Source organism: Aulonocara sp. 'chitande type north' Nkhata Bay, linkage group LG3 (assembly GCF_057382095.1).
Source record: "Aulonocara sp. 'chitande type north' Nkhata Bay isolate Kocher_YH1m ecotype deep benthic linkage group LG3, A_spYH_male_GT1.1, whole genome shotgun sequence".
NCBI lineage: Eukaryota > Metazoa > Chordata > Actinopteri > Cichliformes > Cichlidae > Aulonocara > Aulonocara sp. 'chitande type north' Nkhata Bay.
Genome location: NC_141346.1, coordinates 8,882,615 through 8,907,438, shown reverse-complemented (window position 1 = coordinate 8,907,438; position 24,824 = coordinate 8,882,615). Strand labels below are relative to the sequence as shown.

The 24,824-nt window shown below is 41.9% G+C and overlaps 1 protein-coding gene and 1 pseudogene across 3 annotated transcripts; both read right to left on the bottom strand.

The window, feature by feature from the left end:
* Positions 1-225: 225 nt before the first annotated feature.
* On the bottom strand, positions 226-9,295 carry LOC147333814 (uncharacterized; annotated as a pseudogene). The gene is made up of 8 exons (XR_015128355.1): positions 8,858-9,295; positions 6,555-6,902; positions 5,850-6,185; positions 5,665-5,773; positions 3,969-4,292; positions 2,977-3,292; positions 1,940-2,248; positions 226-305 (listed from the first exon to the last, which is right to left on the bottom strand). The product of XR_015128355.1 is annotated as an uncharacterized LOC147333814 (transcript).
* Positions 9,296-10,138: 843 nt separating this feature from the next.
* Positions 10,139-24,593, bottom strand: LOC147333813 (uncharacterized). Of its 2 annotated transcripts, XM_086270389.1 has the most exons (9): positions 24,516-24,593; positions 24,346-24,386; positions 20,387-20,737; positions 19,448-19,783; positions 19,265-19,360; positions 18,760-19,092; positions 17,496-17,822; positions 14,124-14,450; positions 10,139-11,411 (listed from the first exon to the last, which is right to left on the bottom strand). In XM_086270389.1, the coding sequence occupies exons 2-9, from the start codon at positions 24,374-24,376 to the stop codon at positions 11,023-11,025; spliced, it is 2,190 nt and encodes a 729-aa protein (XP_086126515.1). In that variant the 5' UTR covers positions 24,377-24,386; positions 24,516-24,593; the 3' UTR covers positions 10,139-11,022. The 2 variants fall into 2 exon arrangements, with proteins under 2 accessions (XP_086126515.1, XP_086126507.1); XM_086270381.1 differs by having other exon boundaries at positions 24,346-24,542.
* Positions 24,594-24,824: the final 231 nt, after the last annotated feature.

Here is a 24,824-nt window from a genome sequence, read left to right as displayed (position 1 = left end):
TTCCTCTCCTCTCTCCTCCACCTGTTACAGTGAGGGAACGTCCTCCATGATGGAGGAGCTGCTGGAAAGTGCTGAGAGTTTCCTCCAGAGTGAGACCTCTGTCACAGTTCAGAGGATCTACGGCAGCAGAGACCTTCATGGACACTAAAAGTCTCAAACACACAACAACAACATCACACTGACTCCACTCTGACATCACTGATCAATAATCAAAGAACACACAGATCAAACTGATTGATCAGCCATCAGAGGAGTCGGATCAATGGAGCTGCTTCTGTTCCTGATGTCCCCTGTTTGAACTCTCCCTGCAGAGGAGACACAACACAGTCAGACAGGAACTAAGAATAGAATAGAATAGAATAGAATTCAACTTTATTGTCATTGCACATGCACAGGTACAGGGCAACGAAATGCAGTTTGCATCCATCCAGAAGTGCTTTAGTGATATAGATATATTACAATATATATTAGCAATAGTATAGATATGTAAGTATATTACAGAAATGGGTCTATTATGGTATGTTATAATGTACACGGTATGAAGTATGTTGTGAATATTCTATAACTATAAGTATGTACAGGCTGTAGTGAGTACAAGCTATGTACAGGCTATTGTGGAGCAGGGAAATTATTTTACTGCTATTGTTAAATAATTATTATCATTACCATTGCATTAATAATATAATCTGGAGTTTATATTGCATTCAGAGGTTGAACAGTGTGTGTGTCTTTCAGAAAGACTAAGTCACAGGCTGACAGGAAACAGGCTTGCAGAGAGTTTGCAGAAGTGAAAGCAGAAAGTTATTTTGAGCAGCAGGCTAAGACGAGGCTTTAACAATGTAACAGATAGCTTTAAGAAGGCCTTAAGATGTTATGCATACAGTTATTATGTTAACCTTGTATTTCAGGTGCAGTTATAACTATTTTATACATATTGCATATCTGTGCTTATTAAAGAGTTGGAGCTCGGTCAATTAATTGGAGGTTGTAAGCTTTGTTCGGCGCGATGTCCGGACAATCTATTGTGCAAGTGACTTGGAGCTATAGAAGGTTAAAACTGCGTACATGCTTACAAAACATTTATATCAGGTCATTTTATATTAAGGTTTTAGTAGAGGTTCTTGGTTAAAACATTTATTTAGTAGATGACATATACATAGTCTCAGTTAGGTTGTAACACATAAGGATGAGCCTCTGTTCTGGTAAAAGGTCAGAAGTGCAACAGGTGAATTGAGAAAGAGCATTTGAGGACGAGACACAGACAGTTAGTAGGTGAAGAGGTGACACAGAGAGCATGTGAGGTCGTGACACACACACACACACACACACACATGAGTTAGATTTATTTAGAGGAGAGAGAGATTAGTCATGTCTGGATTGTAACGGCGAAAGTGTCTCGGTAAAAGAGGAACAAGACAAGAACTGAAAGGTAGACAGGAAGTGCCAGCCATGAAAATAGAAGATGATGTTCTTTCGAACGGTGGTAAAAGTCATTGTAGTTTTGATATTGACGTATGTCTATATCCTGTCTGTGACGCATGAAGGGGCGTCAGTAAATCAAACCCTGATGCTATAAAAATCTGTGTATGCTTTGATTAAGTCGAAGACCACTTGCTGTCTGCGTACAGAGTGTTCTTCCCACACGTGTGTATTCATTAAAATCAATTGTTTGACCAAGATCTTCTGGACCAATGGTGGTTTGTACTCTCCTTCCTCAATATTTGAACCTTAACACTATGTACAGGATATAAATATGAAAAACTATACAGAATATGAAATAAATAACTTTACAGAAATCTGAGATATACAGCTATACAGAAATGGGAACTATGCAAGTTGTAAACAGTTGTAGGGTTAAAGATTATTGAATGTACAGAATGATTATTTACACAGAGCTATACAGTACAAGTACAGCTATACAAGAAACAAACAAACAAACCTTTGACTCTGAGCTGCACTTTTTTGTATCTGCTGGTTCTCCCGTAGACTTTACATCTGTATGTCCCACTGTCTCTCTCTGTGGGACATTTCAGGGTCAGACTGAGGTCTCCAGCTTTCAGCGGGTTGTTATTCATCTCTGTTCGGTCCCTGTAAACCTGGTCCTGTTCTCCAGCCTGGTCTGAAAACACGTGGACCTTCCTGTCATGAATGTCCCACCACACCACTTTAGCATCTGCAGGAAGGTCTTTCTTGGTTTGAAAGGGCAGCTGGACAGACTCCGCCCCCTTCTCCACCTGCACCTGACAGACTGAGAGGACAACAAACAACATAAGCTGTGAGGGAAAATTTCTATTTGAGTTGACACTTTAATTCTTCCCTCTCATATGAGATTAATGAAGCTTGGACTTTACTGCCTGTCCATGTCTCAGTGTTTTGTTCTGTTGTTCACAGCTGATGATTACGTGGATGCACAGGTCCTCTTCTGCTTATCATGCCTATGGTGTGCCAAAAGGTTCAGTTTTGGAGACTCATACTATTTCTGGTATATACGTTCCCGCTTCACCAGATTTCCGGCACTTTGACATTACTTGTTACACAATGCAGATGACATTCAGTTGTACATCTCTTTTTTTGAAGTTAAGTTAAAGATGTGGAATTGATGCTTAGACCATTAAAAGTAGGATTGCTGAGAATCTTCTCCAATGTAATAACGAGAAAGCAGAAACAGATTCACTTAAGAAAGATTTCCAAGTAGAGTTTCTTTGTGTTGTGCGTCCTTGTCTAGATTATTGTTGTATTTATTGTTGTACAACCTCCCTGGGATGTCTGCAGATCAGCTTCAGAGTTCACTTTAAGATTTTGCTCTGACAGTTTCTCCTTCAGCTTCATGCTGATCGATTTCCAAACTGTTGCAGATCAGTAAGCTCGATCTTTCCTAACTCACCAGGAGGATAAAGTATGGCGATACATTAGTGTTAAAAGGGTGATATGTCCATATTATGTACATCACATGTGAAAATCAAAGTATTATCTAACCTCTAACTTTAAGCTCCACCTGTTTCTTCATCAGGGTGTTTCCCTGTCTGTTGTAGACGGTGCAGGTGTAGGTCTTTCCATCCCAGTCAGTGGGGTATGTCAGGGTCAGACTGAGGTCTCCAGTTGTCAGCGGGTTGTTTTTCATCTCTGTTCGATCTTTGTAAAACACAAACTGTTCTTCAAGGTTGCCAGGTCTGTTCTGCCATATGTGAACTGTCCGTCCACTCCACTTTAGCGTCTTCAGGCAGATTAACTGTGGCTTTGCAGGGCAGCTGGACCGACTCTACACCTGAATCCACCACCTCCACCTGGGGGACTGAAACAACAACAGAGCACTGAGCACAATAAGTTTTGCACTGAAGTTAAATATTTGTAGTTAAAACATGTTTGACTGATTCCCCTGAAGCTGCCTTTGATGTCCAATCAGCAGCAGAGCTGGTTCCTAATGAACTCAGTGTTATTTTAGAATAAAAGCTTTATTTGCAGTCTTTGAAAGACAATGATACTGCACTTATTATCACAGAGGTGTCCTATGAAACAAGGTCGACATATCCATACTTTCTTTGTTTTAGCTGGATCAACAAAATCTAAAGCCTGTTTTTCTTCACAGCAGTTGCAGGTAAACTGCAGCAACAATGCGACTCAGACAGTTTCTCTGTAACTGCAGGGCTTCCTGCGCTGCTGTTAGTCAGACACGGATCAACAGGTTGTGGATAGAAAGCAGATTCCTTCAGCAGAGGATCCATATCACACGTGAAGCATGTCGTCGGGAAACAATCAGTGAAAATGGGACACTTTGAGCCTCAAACTCTGAACATGACCTGCTGCAGACCAGCTGATGTGTTCAGTTACCATGGAGATCTATTTTTATATTACACACAAACACATATGTACATACATATACATATATAAAATGAAATTCGTGTTTAAAAGGTCACAGATGTGGATTATATGAAATATATGTGAGTTCTGAATATAAACACACGACTAACCTTTGACAATGAGCTCCACTTTCTTGCTCATGATTGGACGATTTCCTTCGTGGCTGTAGATCGAGCAGGTGTAGATGTGTGTGTCTTTGTCTGTGGGGTATTTCAGGGTCAGACTGAAGTCTCCAGGTTTCAGCAGGTTCCTCTTCATCTCTGTTCGGTCTTTGTAAACCTCGTCCTGTCCTCCAACCTGGTCAGACACGTGGACCTTCCTGTTGGAAATGGAATTGTCCGTCCACTCCACTTTAGCATCGTTGGGTAATCTGACCATAGCTTTGCATGGCAGCCGGACAGACTCCTCCCCTGAATCCACCACCACCTTGTAAACTGAGGGGACAACAAAGCACAACATGATGGTCACATGACCTCCCTGTCCCTCCTTGTCTTCTAGTCTCAGTCAGATTGTGTCTCAGTTTGTTCCTGACTCGTTCTTTGGTAACTCGTCTGCAGCGTCCTGTAAAGTGCTGCAGACATGTTGGATGAAGAAGAACAGACAGACTGAGCCTCAGCCTGGGGCTGATGAATACCATGCCTGAAAGACTACTCAGGACTTCTGGGTTTTCATCAGAAAGGAAGACATTCAGAAGGCTTCAAGGCAATGAGAACATGTCAAATCCACTCAGCTCTGTCTAAGCTTTGAATTGGATCAGAGTTTAGGTTTTGTTAAAGAGAGAATCAATCTAGACTTCCTGCTTGATGTGCTGGTTTATGCAATTTACACTATAGTGAAATCACATTACCTCTGCCAGCAATGTTGTTGTGTTTAAATTCCACCAAGCCCAAAGCAGTATCAGCAGATTAAAGCAGAAACATGCATATACAATAACACTGCGTACCCTGAGCTTGCTCGGTACAGCTACATCTATCACTACAGCCGTCTTCTTCTGTTTGTCTATCACCACTATATCCAGTTGGTAAGTCCCACAGGATCTTAGCTCGGTCATTCTCCACCACCCTAGGAGAATTTTGACCTCGGGACTTCCAGGTTATACTCGGCACAGATGTTCCTGTACACTATGCCGGCCACTTGGTTATGGCGTTCCATGTATGCCTTGCCTGCTAGCATCTTGCACCCTGCTGTTATGGCTGGATTGTCTCTGGGGCATCTTTACACAGCCTGCACCTGGGGTCTTGCCTGGTATGATGGACTCCAGCCTCTATGGATCTTGTGCTCAGAGCTTGTTCCTGTGCTGCCATGATTAGTGCCTCTGTGCTGTCTTTCAGTCCAGCTTTGTCCAGCCACTGGTAGGACCTTCTCTATTTGTTATCATCTGACTACATTTTTTGGCAGTTGGTCAAGTCTGTGCGTATTTGGTTGGCAGTTTGCAAGGCCTCAGACATCGACAGCTTGCTGGACTTCTTAGGCACCTTCTTGTAGCACCTTTCTGCAGCTCCGATACTTGGCTAACCTCCCTCCGTGCCACCTTGATCTTGTGGGTAATTCTTTCTCTAATGGTTAAAATTGTATTTGTGAAGAAATTGATGAAGTTATCACCATTAACACTAAATGAATGGTTGTCTCAAGAGTGCTCTGACTTTTTGTCAGATGTCAAAGGTTTACGGAGTTCCTTTTTATAGAGCCACAAACCAGTGTTTGATCCCCGGCAGGTGTGTCGCAGAGTGGGGAAAAGAGGTTTGAAAAATGTGCAGACACCTGCTAACGCTCGGCATTATGGGTAGTGTAGTAGAAGAAACTCACCTGACATGAAATACTGCCGCAAATGAAAAAAAAAGACCTCCAGAAACCCCAAGAACAACCAGGAGAACCAGGAGACCCACTAAAACTTTGGACCAGGATGGAAATGGTTCTGTGGAGAAGCATAAAAAAAGATTTCTGACCTGTATCTAGAAAACTGACCTCTGACCTCAACTTACAGCACTGACCTTTGACCTGCAGCACTACTTTCTGTCTCAGTATGTCTTTGTCCCTGTAGATGGTGCAGATGTATCGTCCCGTGTCTTTCACTTTGGGGTGTTTCAGGGTCAGACTGAGGTCTCCAGTTCTCAGCAGGTCTTCATTCATCTTCGTTCGGTCCCTGTAAACTTCGTCCTGAGTCATAAGGTCATCATTTCTGTTAGAATACTCATGGACTGTGATGAGTCCGAGGTCAGAGCGAGTCCACTCCACTGTGCTGTCCTCAGGCAGGTCAGATGTTGTTGTGTTGCAGGGCAGGATGACAGACTGTGACCCTTCCCTCACCGTCACCTCCACCTGCTGGTCTGAGAGGACAAGAAACCAAAGTGTCAACTGTAAAAGTGGCAGCAAAATTCCTCTGAGTGTTTTGTGCTGGGTGATGCATAGAATGTCATTTATTTACATATTTACAGAAATATGTGTGGTAAACACAGCCCTCTGCACACGAGCTGACATGAGTCTGTCACATTTTCCAGAGGCTGCAGCAGTTCTCTGCAGTCATCTCCTGCTTTGTTGTTTGTGTGTCCTCTGAGGTTACATCTGTGCTAAATAATGCTGCGGGTTTCATCTGTATTTTTACAAGACTTTCGGAATTAATTTGCGTCAGTTTGACCTCTGACCTTTGACTAGAGTATTGACCTGTAATTATGGCAGGTGTTGGGCTTGTTGCTGACCTTTGACCTGCAGCTGGATGTCTCTGAGTCTCCGTTCTTTCCCTCCAGCACTGATGGAGCAGGTGTAGTTGCCGCTGTCAGTCTTTGTGGGTTTCCTCAGAGTGAGGCTGAAGTCTTTAATGATGAAAGCGTAACGATTCATTGATGTGCGTCTGCTGTAACGCTGGTTTTGTCCTCTACCATCGTCTCCTCCTTCTCGTCGTTGATGTACAGATTTGGGATCGAGGTCACTGCAAGTCCACATCACTGTGGTGTCCTCAGGTGTAATACCTGAGAATAGACAGGGCAGCAGGACAGACCTTTCCCCCTCATTCACCTCCACCACCACAGCCAGAGCATGCTGGGAAACTGAGGACACACAAAGAGAAACTCAAATCAAATACATGTTGTGGGTTTGACCCAGAGTTTAAATGATGAATGAAAAGTGACATTATAGCCGGAAACCAGATGTACAAATACACAAATGACCAAAACATAAATAAAATCTAGAACTTAATTGCCCTTTATTGTTTCAATTTGTAAATAACTAGAAATTTGTTAATTCAAACATAATTAGAAATTGATATAATCTGTGAGTATCAGGCCATTGGTGCACATTCAATTCAGTTCAATTTTATTTATATAGCACCAAATCACAACAAAAGTTGCCTCAAGGCGCTTCATATTGTACAGTAGATACAGAGAAAAACCCAACAATCATATAACAGATTTGATTCTGTAGGAGCCATAACTAAATGTATTGAATTTTTGATGATCACTGGGTTTTCATTTGTTTGGTTGCTATGGTGATGTGTAATGGGAGTCACATGGGTGCTAGCGGTGGCATTAAGAGAGCGTTGTCAGTCTGTCTTTCACTGGTTTGATTTTGACAGAGGGCTGGGTAGCCGTAGTTTTTGTTGACCGCAGCACAACGAGTTTCCCCTTAATTGTTGCGTTAGAGCCTGTGATGTTTTATTGCTCTGTAAACTTTTCAAGCACTTTAATAAACAAGTAAGCAATTCCACCTCTCGCATTATTGCGTAAAGTTGACAGCGCATCAGGCAAATAGGCAAGCTCAGTCCCCGGCCTCTAGCGACTGAGGAAGTCGCTACAGATTCAATGCAGAGAGGTCTGTTAACACATAGTGAGTGAGAAAGGTGACTGGAAAGGAAACACTCAGTGCATCATGGGAATCCCCCGGCAGCCTACATCTATTGCAGCATAACTAAGGGAGGATTCAGGGTCACCTGGTCCAGCCCTAACTATATGCTTTAGCAAAAAGGAAAGTTTTAAGCCTAATCTTAAAAGTAGAGATAGTGTCTGTCTCCTGAATCCAAACTGGAAGCTGGTTCCACAGAAGAGGGGCCTGAAAACTGAAGGCTCTGCCTCCCATTCTACTTTTAAATACTCTAGGAACAACAAGTAGGCCTGCAGAGCGAGAGCGAAGTTCTCTAATAGGGTGATATGGTACTACAAGGTCATTAAGATAAGATGGAGCCTGATTATTTAAGACCTTGTATGTGAGGAGCAGGATTTTGAATTCAATTCTGGACTTAACAGGAAGCCAATGAAGGGAAGCCAAAACAGGAGAAATATGCTCTCTCTTTCTAGTCCCTGTCAGGACTCTTGCTGCAGCATTTTGGATTAGCTGAAGGCTTTTCAGTGAGTTTTTTGGACATCCTGATAATAATGAATTACAGTAGTCCAGCCTGGAAGTAATAAATGCATGAACTAGTTTTTCAGCGTCACTCTGAGACAGGATATTTCTAATTTTAGAGATGTTGCACAAATGGAAGAAAGCAGTCTTACATATTTGTTTAATATGTGCGTTGAAGGACATGTTCTGGTCAAAAATGACTCCACGGTTCCTCACATGCATTTAGGTTTTTAATATATTGTGTAATTAGTATTTTTTCAGGTTTGTCCGCATTTGTAAAATAGTTTTAGATCGCAGGAAAACCACACAGCAGAGCAGGGAAGAAAAGAGGTGTTTGCTTTCTGATGACCGACAGCAACACACTGACCTCGTGTCGTTTTCTCCAAACATTGTTAATAATCACATGCGACTTAACGCTTATCAGCCCTGCACTCATGTCTCATATCAGCGTCGCCCACGCACACTGAGCTACTGTAGCACATAGCTACTGTGGTTAGTTAGTGTCTCTTGCTAGAAACTTTCACCTGAAAGCCCGCAGTCTGTTGGTCCTCAGCCTCTCAGACATCGTTCACACACTCGCTGTTTTCCGGGAATGAGTGAATTTGTGGCGCTGTGCTGTGACTGAGTGCAGGTTAAACAGGTAAACGGAGCTCAGAGAGTTTCTTACCGCTCAGGAGGAGAAACAGCAACATCTTCATCCTCCTTTATAAACCACAGCAGCCACAAAGTCCGGTAAGCCTGGAAGAAGCAGAGCTCCCACACACGCCTCACTGTTCCTGGAACTTTGTGTTTTGTATGTGAGGGGAACGCCCCGTCTTCCTCCAGCTGTAACTACTGACAGCTGCTGGTGTGTTCCAGGAAAAACACGACAAACAGGATTTGTTTTGCTTCTCAGCACGTAGAACCATCCAAACGCCTAAATGCATAAGAACGCCTTTACTTTTGTTTGTTGCAGCACAGTCACAGACTGAGCCTGTGCACTGCTGTGTGTGGTTTACACAGCGACTCACGCAGCTGATGCAGGCCTGATTCAGAACCGCTCCTTACATTCACTGCTGCCGTCTTTGATGGTTAAGTCCTGTTATGTCATAGGTTAAAACGAACTCTTCAATCTTTTGAGTGCATTTTGTGTAATTTCCCTGTTGTTGTGCGTGTCTGTGGATTCAGAGCATGTCACAATCCACACGACAGGTTCACGCATGTTCCACGTTCACTGTGTCTTTGTGACATCTAGTGGACATTTGAAGATGCTACACAGAACAGTGCAGGGACAAAACCAGTCAGGTAACGTGCTCTAAAAATAAAATAATGCAACACGAAATAGAAAGCATAAATTAACCGCAGAGGAAGTCCCGTTACTGTGCAGACAGATGTGGAAAGAAAGCAGTTGGAATAAAGAGCAGACTGGCTACGTTCAATACTGAATAATAAAGGGCTCACATAAAGTTTAAGTTCGATAACAAAGTCTCAGCCACAGGGGTTTCGTCACTACATTTGTGAGAAGCCACTTTATTAGGTACATCTGTTCAGTTGTAGATGGTTTAAGGCGCCGTTTGTTACTGTATGACACAGTAATACAGTATATGAAGCTATCAGTTCATGCTCTTTAGCTCACTCAGATTATGCAACAGGATAATGATGCAGAAAGCCCACCTCTGAAAATGAACATTTTGCAATGGTGTCGATTAGCACAGACTTTAGTCTGAGACTGATATAATTGGGCGCGACCTTAAAGTGCTGGATTAAAACATATTATTGAAATATAAATAAATATAAAAAACATGTTTAAAATGTTCATGCTTGTACTTTCATCATGTTATTCAGACATGTTAACCTGTTGTAACTGTGAAGCTCATCAACTTCACACTTGGCAGAATATCACCCTAACAGTGAAAGACAAGGGAACAGAGGAAGATGAGACAGAAGCAGGAATTGACACTCAGGGAGCCAAACAAATGAGAATACACAAAAATAGGTACAGAAACAATGAGACTTTAATGTAAGTCTTCGGTGGTTTCGTGTTAAATGTGTTTCAAAGGCTGTGTGCAGCTAAGACTCATTGGAAAAAAAATAGAGAAAAGGCTGAATAAAAACCAAAGATTCAGAAAAAAAACAACATAATAGGGCAGCAAAGGTCCAGAAAAACTGCTGCGCTAGTTCACCAGTCCTGTTTACTCTTTATACAAATGACTGTACAAACAGTTACCTAAGTAGCAATGAAATGCATATCAAATAAAAACATGGTAAAAGCACAAAGCCATAAAAGAAATGTATAAAAGAGAAACAGAATAAGTCTACACATCAGGTGCAGCCAAGGCAAACGCACAGTCACCTCTAGATTTTGCACCATTTGATCTTAGTGCTCTAACAAGGATGTACAATCTAAGGAATTCAATAAGGTAGCTTGGCGCTGTGTTGTTGATCATTTTAAAAGTAAGCAGCAGTATTTTAAATTGGATACGGTATTTAATGGGTGCAGTGCAGATCAGCAAGAACAGGGATAATAGAGGCAAACCTCCCAGTTCCAGTCAGAGGGCATGCCTAGCCACAGTTGGTAGAAGCTAGATCTATCTACAGCAGACACTTGTTTATCAAATTTAAGAGCTATCCAGCAACACACCCAAATTGCTAACAGTGTCAGAGATGGAACTGGCAAGGGAACCAAGGGCATCATGAAGTTGGCCGTGAGGGATATTACTATCAAATACCACGATTTCCGTTTTCTTATCATTTAAGAGAGTTTCCTAAGAGCCATTATTTGACCTCACACAAACAGTGCAGAGACAGAGATCATCAGTTAGTTCAAAGTAGATCTGTATATCATCAGCATAACTATGAAAAGCGATATTGTATTTCTGAAAGATCACACCTAGAGGGAGCATGCAACCCCCCTTTTACTTTTCCTGTTAACATCACTGTTTTCAATCTGATTATGTCTTCCTTTCTCCGGATGTAACATGTGTATCTCCCAGTGTTTCCCTCTGTGGGGTTTTTCAGAGTCAGACTGAGGTCTCCAGTTTTCAGCGGGCATTCATCCATCTCTGTTTTATCTCTATAATCCTCATCCTGTTCTTCATGCTGGTCAGATGCATTATGATACACATGAACCTTCCTGTTGTATCTGTCCTTCCACTCCACTTTAGCATCTTCAGGCAGGTTTTCTGTGGTTTTGAAGGGCAGCCGGACAGACTCCGCCGCCATCTTCAGCTTCACCTCACAGACTGAGAGGACAACAAACACAACATGAGCTGTACAGACAGCAGCAGGTTTGTTTTCAGAGTTATAGAGGAAGGTAAAGGATAGAAGCAGATCAGAGCAGAGGACAGAAATCTTTAAAGAGTTTTAGAGCAATTGGAGATGATCAGAGTCTGATGGTGCTGTGGTTTCTTTTAACTTATATCTTTGGTCTATGTGCATCAGAGTAAACTCTCCTGTCACAGCTGGTCTTGGCTCACAGCCAAGGGTTGCCTTTTTTGGCTGGATTTACAGAAAGGAAGACTGAGACACAGTATGGTGTAAGCAAGAAGTGTTTATTTGCCCATATAGCTTTAAGGCCATGACAATCACTGGCAGATTAAGCTTTCTCACAGCACAATCACTCTCCTGTCTAATGACAACTGGCAGCCTTAAATACTCTAGCTGTTAAGGACTAAACCATTATTTTACTGTTAGGTGAGTTTTCTGTTCCACCTCAGACACTTCACACCTCCTCTATTCACCCTGCTCACTCCCCCCCACCCCCAACTGCAGCATCCAATACACACTCAACACAAGGCTCCAGCCTGTCTCTCTCAACCACCCAGGTTAGGAGGGAACTGAGGAGGATTAATGGCAAGAAGGCAGCGGGCCCAGATGGCATCAGCTCGAGGGTCGTCAGGTCCTGCGCGGACCAACTGTGTGGGGTGATGGAGCACCTCTTCAACCTGAGCCTGAGGTTGGGAAGAGTCCCACAGCTCTGGAAAACCTCCTGTGTTGTACCAGTGCCAAAGACTTCACGCCCCAAGGACCTCAACAGCTACAGGCCGGTGGCTCTGACATCCCACCTGATGAAGACCCTGGAGCGGTTGGTCCTGGCTCAGCTTCGGCACCTAATAAGCTCATCACTGGACCCACTTCAGTTTGCCTACCAGCCTGGCATTGGAGCGGATGATGCCGTCATTCACCTCCTACATCGTTCCCTCGCTCACCTGGAGACCGCTGGAAGCACTGTGAGAATCATGTTCTTTGATTTCTCCAGTGCCTTCAACATCATTCTTCCCTCAGTTCTGAAGGACAAGCTGGAGAACTCTGGAGTGGACCATCACCTCACTACCTGGATCCTGGACTACCTCACCGACCGACCACAGTATGTGAGGACTCAGGGCTGTGTGTCGGACAGGGTCGTCTGCAGTACGGGGGCCCCACAGGGAACGGTTCTGGCTCCGTTCCTCTTCACCATCTACACTGCAGACTTCTCCCACAATTCCACCCAGTGCTTCCTGCAGAAGTTCTCTGATGACTCTGCAATAGTCGGCCTCATCACTGATGGGGACGACAAGGAGTACAGAGGTCTGACCCAAGACTTTGTGGACTGGTGCCAGCTGAACTACCTCCAGATCAACGCCAGTAAAACCAAGGAACTGGTGGTAGACTTCCGCAGGCACAAGCATTCTCCACTGCAACCACTGAACATCCAAGGTATGGACATTGAGGCTGTGGACAGCTACAGGTACCTTGGTGTTCATCTGAACAATAGACTGGACTGGACTCATAACTCAGACGCCCTCTACAGGAAAGGGCAGAGCAGGCTGTACCTGCTGCGGAGACTCAGGTCGTTTGGAGTGGAGGGCCCACTCCTGAAGACCTTCTATGACTCTGTTGTGGCTTCTGCTATCTTTTATGGCGTGGTCTGCTGGGGCGGCAGCATCTCTGCTGGGGACAGGAAGAGACTGAACAGGGTGATCCGAAGGGCCAGCTCTGTTCTAGGATGCCCTCTGGACCCAGTGGAGGTGGTGAGTGACAGGAGAACGGCGGCTAAGCTGTCATCACTGTTGGACAACATCTCCCACCCCATGCAGCAGACTGTGACAGCACTGAGCAGCTCCTTCAGTGGGAGACTGCGGCACCCACGGTGTGGGACGGAGAGATTTCGCAGGTCTTTCCTCCCCACTGCTGTCAGACTCCATAATAAAGACTTTAACTGAACAAACACACATATCCACACATGTGCAATAATACTAAGTGCAATAATCTTTTCTGTCATCGTTGTATTTTTACTCAGTTGTATATAGTATTTGTATTCTATTTTTATCTTATTGTATATTTATTTTATTTTATTCTACTGTATATAGTATTTTATTTTATTCTGTACAGTTGTGTACTGTATTTATTCTTATTGTATTCTAATTTTTGCCTCATAACTTTTGCACTGTCCACTTCCTGCTGTGACAAAACAAATTTCCCACGTGTGGGACTAATAAAGGTTATCTTATCTTATCTTTTAATTTCTGAACTTCCATTCTACAATAAACTATTTTAATAAATAAATATATACATACATTCTACCATTATCATCTGATCAAATATTTTATACAGGGCTCTAGATTAACTTTTTGCCATGGTTGCACTGGTGTGCCTAACTTTTTTTCTTAGGTGCACCAGCACAAAAGTTAGGTGCACCCAAATTTTTCAACCACATTGCTTAAAACCGCAGTTCTACAAGAAAGAATAACTTTATTTATCCCGAGGGGAATTCTTTGGTCATGTACATGCTCAAAGCAGCAGGAGAGACAGAGGAACAGATGAATAAGATATACAATATATACAATAAGAATAGTAGTATACAGTAATATACAGTAGGATAGTGCAAGACATCGTATCAAATAACTAATGCACAAAGATTCCCCACAGTCCCTAACACACACACACACACACACACACACTGCAGCACTGACCTCTGACTTTAAGTTCCACTTGTTTCATCAGCAGGATGTTTCCCTCCCTGCTGTAGACGGTGCAGGTGTAGGCGTTTGTGTCCCAGTCTGTGGGGTATTTCAGGGTCAGACTGAGGTCTCCAGTTTTCAGCAGGTCTTCATTCATCTTCGTTCGGTCTCTGAAAAACTGGTCCTGTTCTTCAGGCTGGTCAGACACTTCTGGATATACATGGACCTTCCTGATGTTTCTGTCCTTCCACTCCACTTTATCCTCTTCAGACAGGTTAACTCTGGTTTTGAAGGGCAGCTTGGCAGACTCCGCCTTTGAATCAGCCACCACCTGGTGGACTGAGAGGACAACAAAGCACAACATGAGTTGTTTGACTAGTTCCAGTCTGAAATATGTCCGACTTCTCCACTGAACAAAGACAGTGCTGCATTTCTTCTCTGTCCAGTCAGTGGCAGAGATGACCATTTGCTAAAAGAAGTGTTATTGTCACATGTCCAGACTCAAAGCTTTACTTGCTGTCTTCGAAAGAGAATCAAGAACTTGTTCCATGAAGGGTGTCCTATGAAAGAAGTTAAACATATTTAGACTTTCAAGTTCAATTTCCCTTTATGGGATGAAATGTTTCTCTTAGCCCAAGTAAGTGCAAAATTGTCAAAGTGAAAACCACTCAATATAACAAAACAATAGACAATGCAAGGTGATAAAATGCAAGCAATTTTTTTGAGATTGATTTTCAATCTGAAAAATAATCAAGTGTCCAAAACCTCTGGTATGACCCTGTCTGGATTATGACTCTGATACTGGATATTGGACTCAGAGTAGCAGAACAGTAGCAGAGTAGCTGCCGACTAGCCAAGAAGCTGGCTAGTCGGCAGTAGGGCTGGGTATCATCACTGATTTCTATAATCGATTTGATTCTGGTTCGTTTCAATTCAATTTTGACTCAAACAGTCAGAAATAGTATAATTTGTCATCTTTAAGCACAGACAGTGTGTCCATGTATGTGCCGTCTGCACTTTGTGTTTACTTGTTTGTATGGAATCCGCTTACCTGCTCTCATTTGCTGTTTTAGCTGTTTGGTGGTTTGTGAAACCACCAAACAGCTAAAACAGCAGTGTGAGCTTTAAGCTGAGATTCTGGCGTTTCTGGTAAAATACATTCATATTTAAAAACCAATCCTGGATTTTACTGAATCGATATTGTGATATTCAAACTAAAATCAATTTTAAGCTGACAAGTTCACAGCTAACTGAGCTTGTTCACCAGATAACGTTGGGCCTACGAGGACACAGATGAGGAAGCTGACAATAGTCTTTCAGAAAAAGTCTTTTTTATATCTGCTGTTGGGATGTAATAGAAAAGTATATTGGACTTTGTTAAGTTAAAGTTGCTCTGTATTAAAAATGTGAGGAAGAAGAAGCAGATAGCGTACCTGGAGAGCAGGATTGCAGACTTGGAACAACGCACCAGGACAAACAATGTCATTGTTTCACCAACACCAACAAGAACCCAGCAGTGATCTTAAGGTTTGTAAACAGGAAGCTAAATGGATCTCATGTCTTCATGAATATATATGTAACAAATGCAATGTTGGCATAGCCAAGAAAGCCTCAAGAAACTGGGTAAAATTCAAAGCACTGCAAACTAAAACTAAGCTAAATGTAACACTGGAAGATGTGGAAAAATACCAGTGAGCAACATGAACTGGACTATAAACAAGGTGACACGTATCCACACTTAAAGCACACAATTAAAATAAGTGATCTGGAGAAAATAGCTGCATCACTCAGACGATTGCTGAATATAATCAACTCCAACTTAAAACATTTGAATATATGAATCACAATATATCAGGTTTTAAAAACATCTAAGAATTAGGGATGCAGTCTTCAGATCAGGGACTAAAGCAGGCCTCAGACTGCCAAGAACTGACCTCTCCCAAACTCACCTGAAGCATGAAGACTAAGCTGGTGTAATGGAAATCTGAAATAGACTGAGCTACACACAAAAAACCCATTCCCTTTCAGGGCTCTAGAGTGTGATCAATTTGTTCACATATGCGACTTAATTTCTCAGTGGTGCAACTAAAAGAAAATCGTAGGTCGACCAGCCTTTTGAGTAAAAAAAAAAAAAAGGAAAAGAAAAAAAGTTTTTTTTAAAGTCTCAGCAACTCTGAAAAATCTCCATGTGGTCAACAACAAACACACATTATGCCCATATCGTGGTCTAAACCAATCAAAGGTAGTCAGGGGTGGGACCTCTCTGATTGGTCGTGGTTCAGATAGTCCTGTCAGCCTACATGTTTGAAAGTGCAGGCGGATAGACAGAGGTGAGTAGTAAGCTGGGTTTCAATAATTGATTTAAAATTATTTTAGCTTGAATAAAGCAATATTAATTCATTAAATCCTGAATTCATTTTTTTCAATGTAAATTAATTTTGCCAGAAGCTCCAGGAGCTCACAAAACTATTTCAACAACCACCAAAATAGCTAAAACAGTAAATGAGAGCAGGTAAACAGATTCTACACAAAGACAAACACAGAGCTTTCTGGCATGTTTGTGCCATCGGGGCTAAAAGTCTAAAGTCTAAAGGCTAAAAGCAGCATCAGGTAATGTTCATATGTTGATTCATGTTTTTCTTCAGTCTTTGTTCTTCTGCAGAATATTTTTAAGGCGGTTATCTGTTATAAAGCTGGCAACATGATGCACTGCATTTACTATGGTGAGTGTGGAAAGACCATGGCCGGCAATACTGCATTTGTGACTGCTGCTAATACGATACACAGTGTATCCAGAATGCTGTGATAAAGGCCCAAGTGTCCCCTCTTCCCACTGCCTTTAAGCGTCAGACGATGATTAAGTTTATCATTGTCAACAATATTGCCAAAGCACTTTAAGCACAACCACTTTTTCAGTAACTTATCTTTCTTGTAGAAATGTTCTTCAAATAAAGAACTTTGTGTTGACAAGATTGTTAGTTAATCATTTACAAATCAATATTGTCTGTATGGATGGCAATTTCCCCCTGAAAAAGTGCAAATGTGAAAATGCGGTGTTAATTGATGTGGTTGAAAAATCTGGGTGCACCGAAGCAAAAGGTTATTCAACAGCCATCGCTTTATATGGCTTTAATATGGCTTTAATATGGCTTTATATGGCTTTATATGGCTTTAATATGGCTTTAATATGGCTTTAATATGGCTTTCCAAAACGGTCGGATAAAATGTTTTTAGTATCATCAGTAACTGACCCATTATTTTTAGTTGTTGTATTGCAATAACTCTCATTGCTGCATTTCTAGTTAAAAAATTTAAAAAAATTGTTTACAAAGGTCAAAAATGAGTATGATATCAAATCCAAGGCAAAACTATGTACGCTCTGACCTCTGACTTTAAGCTCCACTTGTTTCATCAGCAGGATGTTTCCCTCCCTGCTGTAAACGGTGCAGGTGTAGGTGTTTGTGTCCCAGTCTGTGGGCTGTTTCAGGGTCAGACTGAGGTCTCCAGTTTTCAGCAGGTCTTTATTCATCTCTGTCCGGTCTCTGTAATCCTGGTGCTGTTCTTCAGGCTGTTCAAAGCCGTTCTGATACACATGGACCTTCTTGTTGTTCTCCGTCCACTCCACTATAAGGTCTTTTTTTATCAGACGAACTCTGATTTTGCAGATCAGCTGGACAGACTCCACCCCTGAATCCACCTCCACCTGGGGGACTGAGAGGACAACAAAGCACAACATGAGCTGTACAGGCAGCAGCAGGTTTTTCTTCCTCACCAGTTGCAGATAGATTACAGCAGAAGCTTTCTGCATTTTGGATTGGAGTGGAGAAAGATTACACACTCCTGGGCAAGTGAGGCTGGTGATACTTCTTTTATCACATCCTACTTATGTCTTTTCTGCTGTGGCTTCAATCAATAAAAAAAAATATAGAACAAAGTTGGACATTGAAAATCAGAGTGACAGTCTTAAAACTCCACCCCCAGGTTTCAGAAGATCTGCAGCAACAAGCAGGCTCACACCAGTCTTTCTAACACTTCCTGTTGTTTAACAAGTATCCTCTAACTTTAGAGAGAGATGATTTTCACAAACAAGGGTGATGTGCAGTGTCAGTAGAAGCATAGCAGAATACAAGTGCATGCATGAGAGGCAGACAGGTGGAAAGGTGAACATGGAAGTAGCAGAAGTAGTGCAAGTAGATGAGTTTAACTACCTGGAGTCAGCCCTTGAAAGGAATGGACAGTGCAAAGGGAGGTGATAAAGGAGAATGCAGGCGGGGTGGATTGGGTGGAGATCAATATCAAAGGTGACAGCAAGACTGTTAGGGGTGGATGCTGGAAGAGGGGGAGATGTAGGAAGATAACCTGCTGTGGCAACCTTTAAAATGAGCAGCCAAATGAAGACAAAGTAATCTAATCTAGGTAATTAATTAACGTGTATAGCCTCAGTATATTCATTCAGCGAAAAAGATCTGGCACAGACACAAAGTGCCACATTTAACTGAGAGTCAAAGTGAACAAAGGCAGTTTGATGGCACGACTTGGTCTCAATATAAAGATTCCTGCAGAAGCACAACATTTTCCCATTATCATCAGTGAATGGTCACAAGTTAATATTATATGAAATACAAGTGAAAACTAAGTACACACTGACCTCTGACTTTAAGCTCCACGTGTGTGTCATTCAGGATTTTTTCTCCCTCCTTGTTGTAGACGGTGCAGGTGTAGGTGCCTCTGTCCTTGTTTGTGGGGTATTTCAGGATGAGACTGAGGTCTCCAGTTTTTAGCGGGTTGCGCTTCATCTCTGTTCGCTCCCTGTATGCTGGGCTTTGGTCTTCAATCCTATCACGACCATTCTGGTGCACATGGACTTTGTTGTTGTATCTGTCCTTCCATTCCACTTTAGCATCTTCAGGTATTTTTTTTGTTTTGGTTTTGAAAGGCAGCTTTACAGACTCCACCCCTGACTTCACCTCCACCTGACAGTCTGACAGGACAACAAACAACATGAACTGTACAAACAGCAGCAGCAAGTTTTCAGAGTTTTAAAGAAAGCTGAAGGACAGGAATTGTTTCAGCCTCTGGACTTTTGAGTGACCGTTAAGGAGCCACCAGGGGACACTTGTTAACCATTAGTGTGTCTGGCACGAGAGACTCACCTGACATGAAATAGGGTTTTACACTATATATGAGACCCACAAAAAACACCAGAACAGGAAGAACTACGACAGCTGTGGCCCAAAGTGGAAGTTTTTCTGTGGAGAAACAAAAAATAAATGCATAAATAAATTATGACCTTTGAATTCTGAAGTTAATCTGAGCCACTGTCCACCAGCTCTGACCTCTGACATAGTGCAGCTCTACTTTCTGTCTCAGGATGTCTTTGTCCCTGTAGATGGTGCAGATGTATCTCCCACTGTCTCTCTCTGTGGGCTGTTTCAGGGTCAGACTGAAGTCTCCAGTTTTCAGCAGGTCTTCATTCATTTCCATTCGGTCTCTGTAAAACTTGTCCTGTTTCATAGGTTTGCCACCTTTGTTTGAATACTCCTGAACTATCACGAGTTCTGGGTCAGAGCGAGTCCACTCCACTCTGGTGTCCTCAGGCAGGTCAGGTTCAGTTTTGCAGGGCAGGATGACAGACGCTGAGCCTTCCTCCACCTTCACCTCCATGGGGTGATCTGAAAGGACAAGAAACCACAATATCAAATACAGGACCAATAGCAGTCACACTCATGGCAAATGACAAGTTTCTGCATTTCTGACCTCTGTTTTAAAAATGAGGATCACTACTCTTTGCTTTGAGTGATAACTAAACTAGAATTTATGAACTGATGCTACAGCTACAGACAATTGAGGGATCATAATGAATGTTTCAGTGTTTTAAAAGAAATCTTGAATTTTTCCTCATGGACAATATGTAAAAAGTCTACTGAGATTTGTCTCCCTGAGAAGAGAAGACAACTCTGCAGACCTAAAAGAATGTAATGCCATATACCACAGAGGCTGTATCAATAAGATCTTATTTGAGTTCACTTTCTTGCTCATGTTTTGTTGTTTCATCTTAAGGTTAGGTCCATTGTAAATCTTTCTGTTAGGTTAATCAAGACTTTCAGAACTATTCAGAAAAAACGTGGCTTTTCTTCTTGCTTAAAGCACTTTGAATCACCTTGTTGTTGAATTGTGCTATACAAATAAACTTGCCTTGCCTTGCCTTGCTTTTGGGACTATTTGAGCTTTATCTACTGTACTGACTTTTACTCTTTCATAACAGCAGATTTGACCTTTGACGTGCAGCTGGATGTCACTCAGTCTATGTTCTTCTCCTCCAGCACTGATGGAACAGGTGTAAATACCGCTGTCAGTCAGTTTGGGTTTCCTCAGAGTGAGACTGAAGTCTTTTGTGTTTAGTGCATAACGACTCATTGATGTGCGCCCAGTGTAGCGCTGGTTTTGCCCTTTAAGATCGTCTCCTCCTTTTCCTTGTAGGTGGACAGATTTGGGATTGAGGTCACTGCAAGTCCACATCACTGTGGGATTGTCCTCGGGTATAGAACCTTTGTAAACATAGGGCAAGAGGACAGAATTCTCCCCCTCATATACCTCCACCACCACAGCCAGAGCATGCTGGGAAACTGTGAAGACACAAAAACAGAAATCAAAGGAATGTTTGGGTTTGGTTTAGTGTTGAAATAATAGATGACAAGTAACATTATCTTTAGGGAACATTTTACAAAGAATGTTAATCTTTACATATTTAAATAGAGTGAAAAGGCTGCTGTGTCTGAAGGACCTCTCGATGTATCAAGAACAGTTTAATGCTCCTCAGCACAGATTATCCAAGTGTCCTTTTCTGTCCTGAATGGATGAACACATTCTCCCAAAACACTCCTAAGGAAGAATTTGGGTTAGGTCCCAGCTGCAAAAATGGACCACTAGGAGCAGAAATAGCTTTAAATGATCAACTAAAAATATTCCAACAGGCAGAGATGTAGTCAGTGTTGGGGAGTAATGGAATACATGTACTGGCTTGACACATTTAAAATACACAATATGAGAAACTCTATTCCGTTACAGTTAACGTTTAAATAGGTGGTAATCAGTTATCAGGTAACAAGTTCGGGCGCAGGTTTAGCTCAGTTGGATGAGCATGTCTTCAGGATCTCCAAGTATTAACATGCTGTTTTTAGACTTGGTGGATAGCATTAACAACCTGTTAGCTGCAAATAATCATGTGCAGTTTCACATGATTATTAACAGACAAAAAGAAAACATATTACTGATACAGAAATAGTTTTCTAAACAAGATCGCTGCAAAAAGTGCAGCCTTACCTAATGTCCACCCTACTGTTACTCATTTTATATTATGATTTAGGCTTAGAGTACTACCGTATCAAAAGATGGCAGCTGAGCTGGTTCATGCATCTTACAAGGATGCCTCCAAACTGAGGTTTTTCTAGGCATGTCCTAATGGAGGAGGACCAGGGCAGAACTAGGACTCGCAGCTTCAGTTAAGAGTGAGAAGAAAATAAAAATGCGTTCACGTTTGCAGTTTTGTCTTGTTCTACAATATTTGAAATTTTAAAAAACAAACACTACATTTTTGGAAATATTAATGGGTTTTTTCTTATTTGTTTGTTTGTTTGTTTGTTTAGCCCAGGACTCTGCAGTCTATTTACACCTACAGGCCAGTGGACACTCTTTCAATGATGATGATGTCCACATCCTGGACAGGGAGGAACGCTGGTTTGAGCGCAGAGTCAAGGAGGCCAATTACGTGAAAAGGGAAAGACCATCTCTGAATCAAGGAGGGGGCCTAAGGGTACATCTTTCGCCATCTTACAATGCTGTGATTGCAGCCATTCCCCAACTCTGAATGCTACTCATGGCCTTTGATCAGTGGGTTTTGGTCAGTGGTTGTTGGTCATGAGATTTTGCATAATTAAGATTAACAAACTGACCTCCCAGCCCATTGTTCCTCAGTGGGCTGGTTTCAGTCATTATGCAAATGTACTGGTTGGGGAAATAAGATTGAGGAAACCTGCAGTCAGCTGAGACCAGTGTTGGTCAAGTTACTTGAAAAAAGTAATCAGTAACTAATTACTGATTACTTCCCCCAAAAAGTAATCCCGTTACTTTACTGATTACTTATTTTCAAAAGTAATTAATTACTTAGTTACTTAGTTACTTTTTAAAAACACGATTTACAACCTGAATAGGTGATAAAGCGATAGATCTTTCAGCCCAATTCTACTTTTTCTGCATAATCCATCATACAAAATGTAATCAAATGGAAAAGTCTCTTTTTAAAACTTTTATAGTTTTATTAATTTTAATCTTTTAACTTTATGCATCAAGCAAAAATTTAATTATATGCAACATTCTCTGACTGGAAGAAATTTGTTTAATATTTAAACCTATTTTCTGCACATTCCAGCACATAAAATATTTTTTTTTGTGTTTACACTCAGTCTTTCAAATAGATGCAAGTAAAACACAGCAGAAAATAAATAAAATCAAAGACTCAGCGGTCCTGTTGCTCTATTTTCACCTGTAAAGCAGGAGTTGGGTAGGCGGAGGTTTACCCTGGTGCAGGTGTGCCGCAGCGGTCAGTGGAAGGATACGGCAGTTTCTCTGTGAATTTCCCATTACGTCGTAGCTACTCGGAGCTTGCTTGGAAGTTTAGGGGGTTTTTCGCTGTAAAAAGATGTTTTCTTCCCACGCACGATGGACGCTAATGTTTTTGTCACTTTTTATGGAATCAAACTCAAAGTAAGGTCAGTACTTCCACACTTTAAACGCTGCACGCTCATACTCTCTCCCGTACTCGATATGTGATCCATTGTTGATCTGCACACAGCTGTTGTCATGACCGTCGCACTCGCTTACGTCACTGTCATGAGACATTCTCGCAAAAAAATCACGGTTTTAGTAACACAGTAACGCAGCGTTCCTACGGGAAAGTAAAGGTAATCTAATTACCGTTTTTGCAATAGTAATCCCTTTCTTTACTCGTTACTTGAAAAAAGTAATCGGATTACAGTAACGCGTTACTTGTAACGCGTTACTGCCCATCTCTGGCTGAGACTGAAGAAGTCACTTGGATGAGTGACGAAACGTTTCTCCCACAAAACGCTACGTCCAGATGAACAGAATCAACTTTTGGAGATTTACTTTCCTGGATGATTAAGAATGCATCAAGATGCCTTTAAAGAGATTTTAAAGTTTATCCCGATTTCATTATTTATGTCTGTTCTTATATAGCAGCCTTTATTATGAGCATTACTTTTGTTCTGTGTCATTTGGAACAGTGTCAAAGTAGTATTTACTGTAAATCACTGGTATGTAACACCGAAATAACTCATGTGGTCAAGTATCTTCTGTCACTGTCTGTTTATGTTTGACTTCAGGAGGCAGACCATAAACAACCCCATGAAATTGTTAATCAAACTCTCTTTTCTGCTCTTTTCACCAGTAATCAATTCAGTAATCATTAATTTGTATTCTATATTATATTATCTGACTTTTTGACAGAGCCCAGACACAAATCTGCAAGTGTGTCCACGACTCTCCAACATACTTTTAAGTGAAGTTTAGTCTGCACTGGGTTTTTGTTGTCGTTTTGTTTTAGACTGTTACTGTTTCTGACTTCCTGCCCAGCTAAACTATGCACGTTGACGGTGCTTCTTTGAAAAAGATTTTTACTTAAACAACTTAGTTTTATTTTCTGGGAAGTTAGTGAAACGCTGCGGTGAAATCAAACTTTTCAGAGGGAATCAGTTCCGCATCAGTGGTAGTTTGCGAGATTAAACAGGAAATAAACAATCCTCACAGTTCTGAACAAAAAAAAGAAAAGCTTTCGATTTTAACATTCCAGTCAGTCACACTTTGGTAACAATAGCAGATATAGATGGCCACTTCATTGCATGTTCCTGTCACCTGTCTGAGAATGATGTTGTGATATAAAGGATTATCGGACCTGTCAATAAAGCCTTTTATCTCAGATCTGCAGCCATGACCTGTGTCACCGAGCTAGCTTAGCACGGCTAGTTAGCCTCTCCCAGGCTCAAACTTTCAACACAAAGTCGGTCCAGACTTTCTCACACCACCCCTCGCTCTCTTACAAATAAAGCCATCATTACATCGGTAATTTCACACACTGCGTGTATATACCTGTGCGATAAAACTTCGGTCTGAGTGCAAGATAAACATTGTTTACATAAAGTATATAAGAGTTTCTTACCGCTCGTGAGGAGCAGGAGCAACAGCAGCATCTTCAAACTCCTGCAAGAAACAGCAACCAGTTAAATCCAAATACTTCTCATTGTTGCTCTTAATATTTGGGGATTTATATCTCATTTGGAGCCGTCGATAAAAGACAGTGGAGGGAGTAACACCAGCTATACTGTTTACTTTCGGTTTCACGTGAACAACTCTTCACCCTCCTGCCCTTTGGGAGGCGCCACAGGAGCCTCCGGACTAAGACCACCAGGTACCGGAACAGCTTCTTCCCCACAGCTGTCAGACTCCTGAACTCTGCCTCCTGACATCTGACCCACGTTAAACTCATGGACTGGACATACACACCCCCACAATGGACAACTGTACCCTCAAACACACAATAATAACATGGACTGAACCACCACTCACAACCACTAGCACTTTATATAGCCTCTGTAGAAACTATCTACACCCTCACTTATCTTAACTGCACTACTGTAT

What these genes read in the sequence shown, in the direction of transcription:
- LOC147333813 (XM_086270389.1), bottom strand. Translation starts at nt 24,376, where the DNA reads ATGCTGCTGTTGCTCCTGCTCCTCACGAGCG. An exon ending in GCTCCTGCTCCTCACGAGCG is followed by an intron (nt 20,738 to 24,345) that starts GTAAGAAACTCT and finishes GTGTCTTCACAG; the next exon opens with TTTCCCAGCATGCTCTGGCT. An exon ending in AAAACCCTATTTCATGTCAG is followed by an intron (nt 19,093 to 19,264) that starts GTGAGTCTCTCG and finishes TTGTCCTGTCAG; the next exon opens with ACTGTCAGGTGGAGGTGAAG.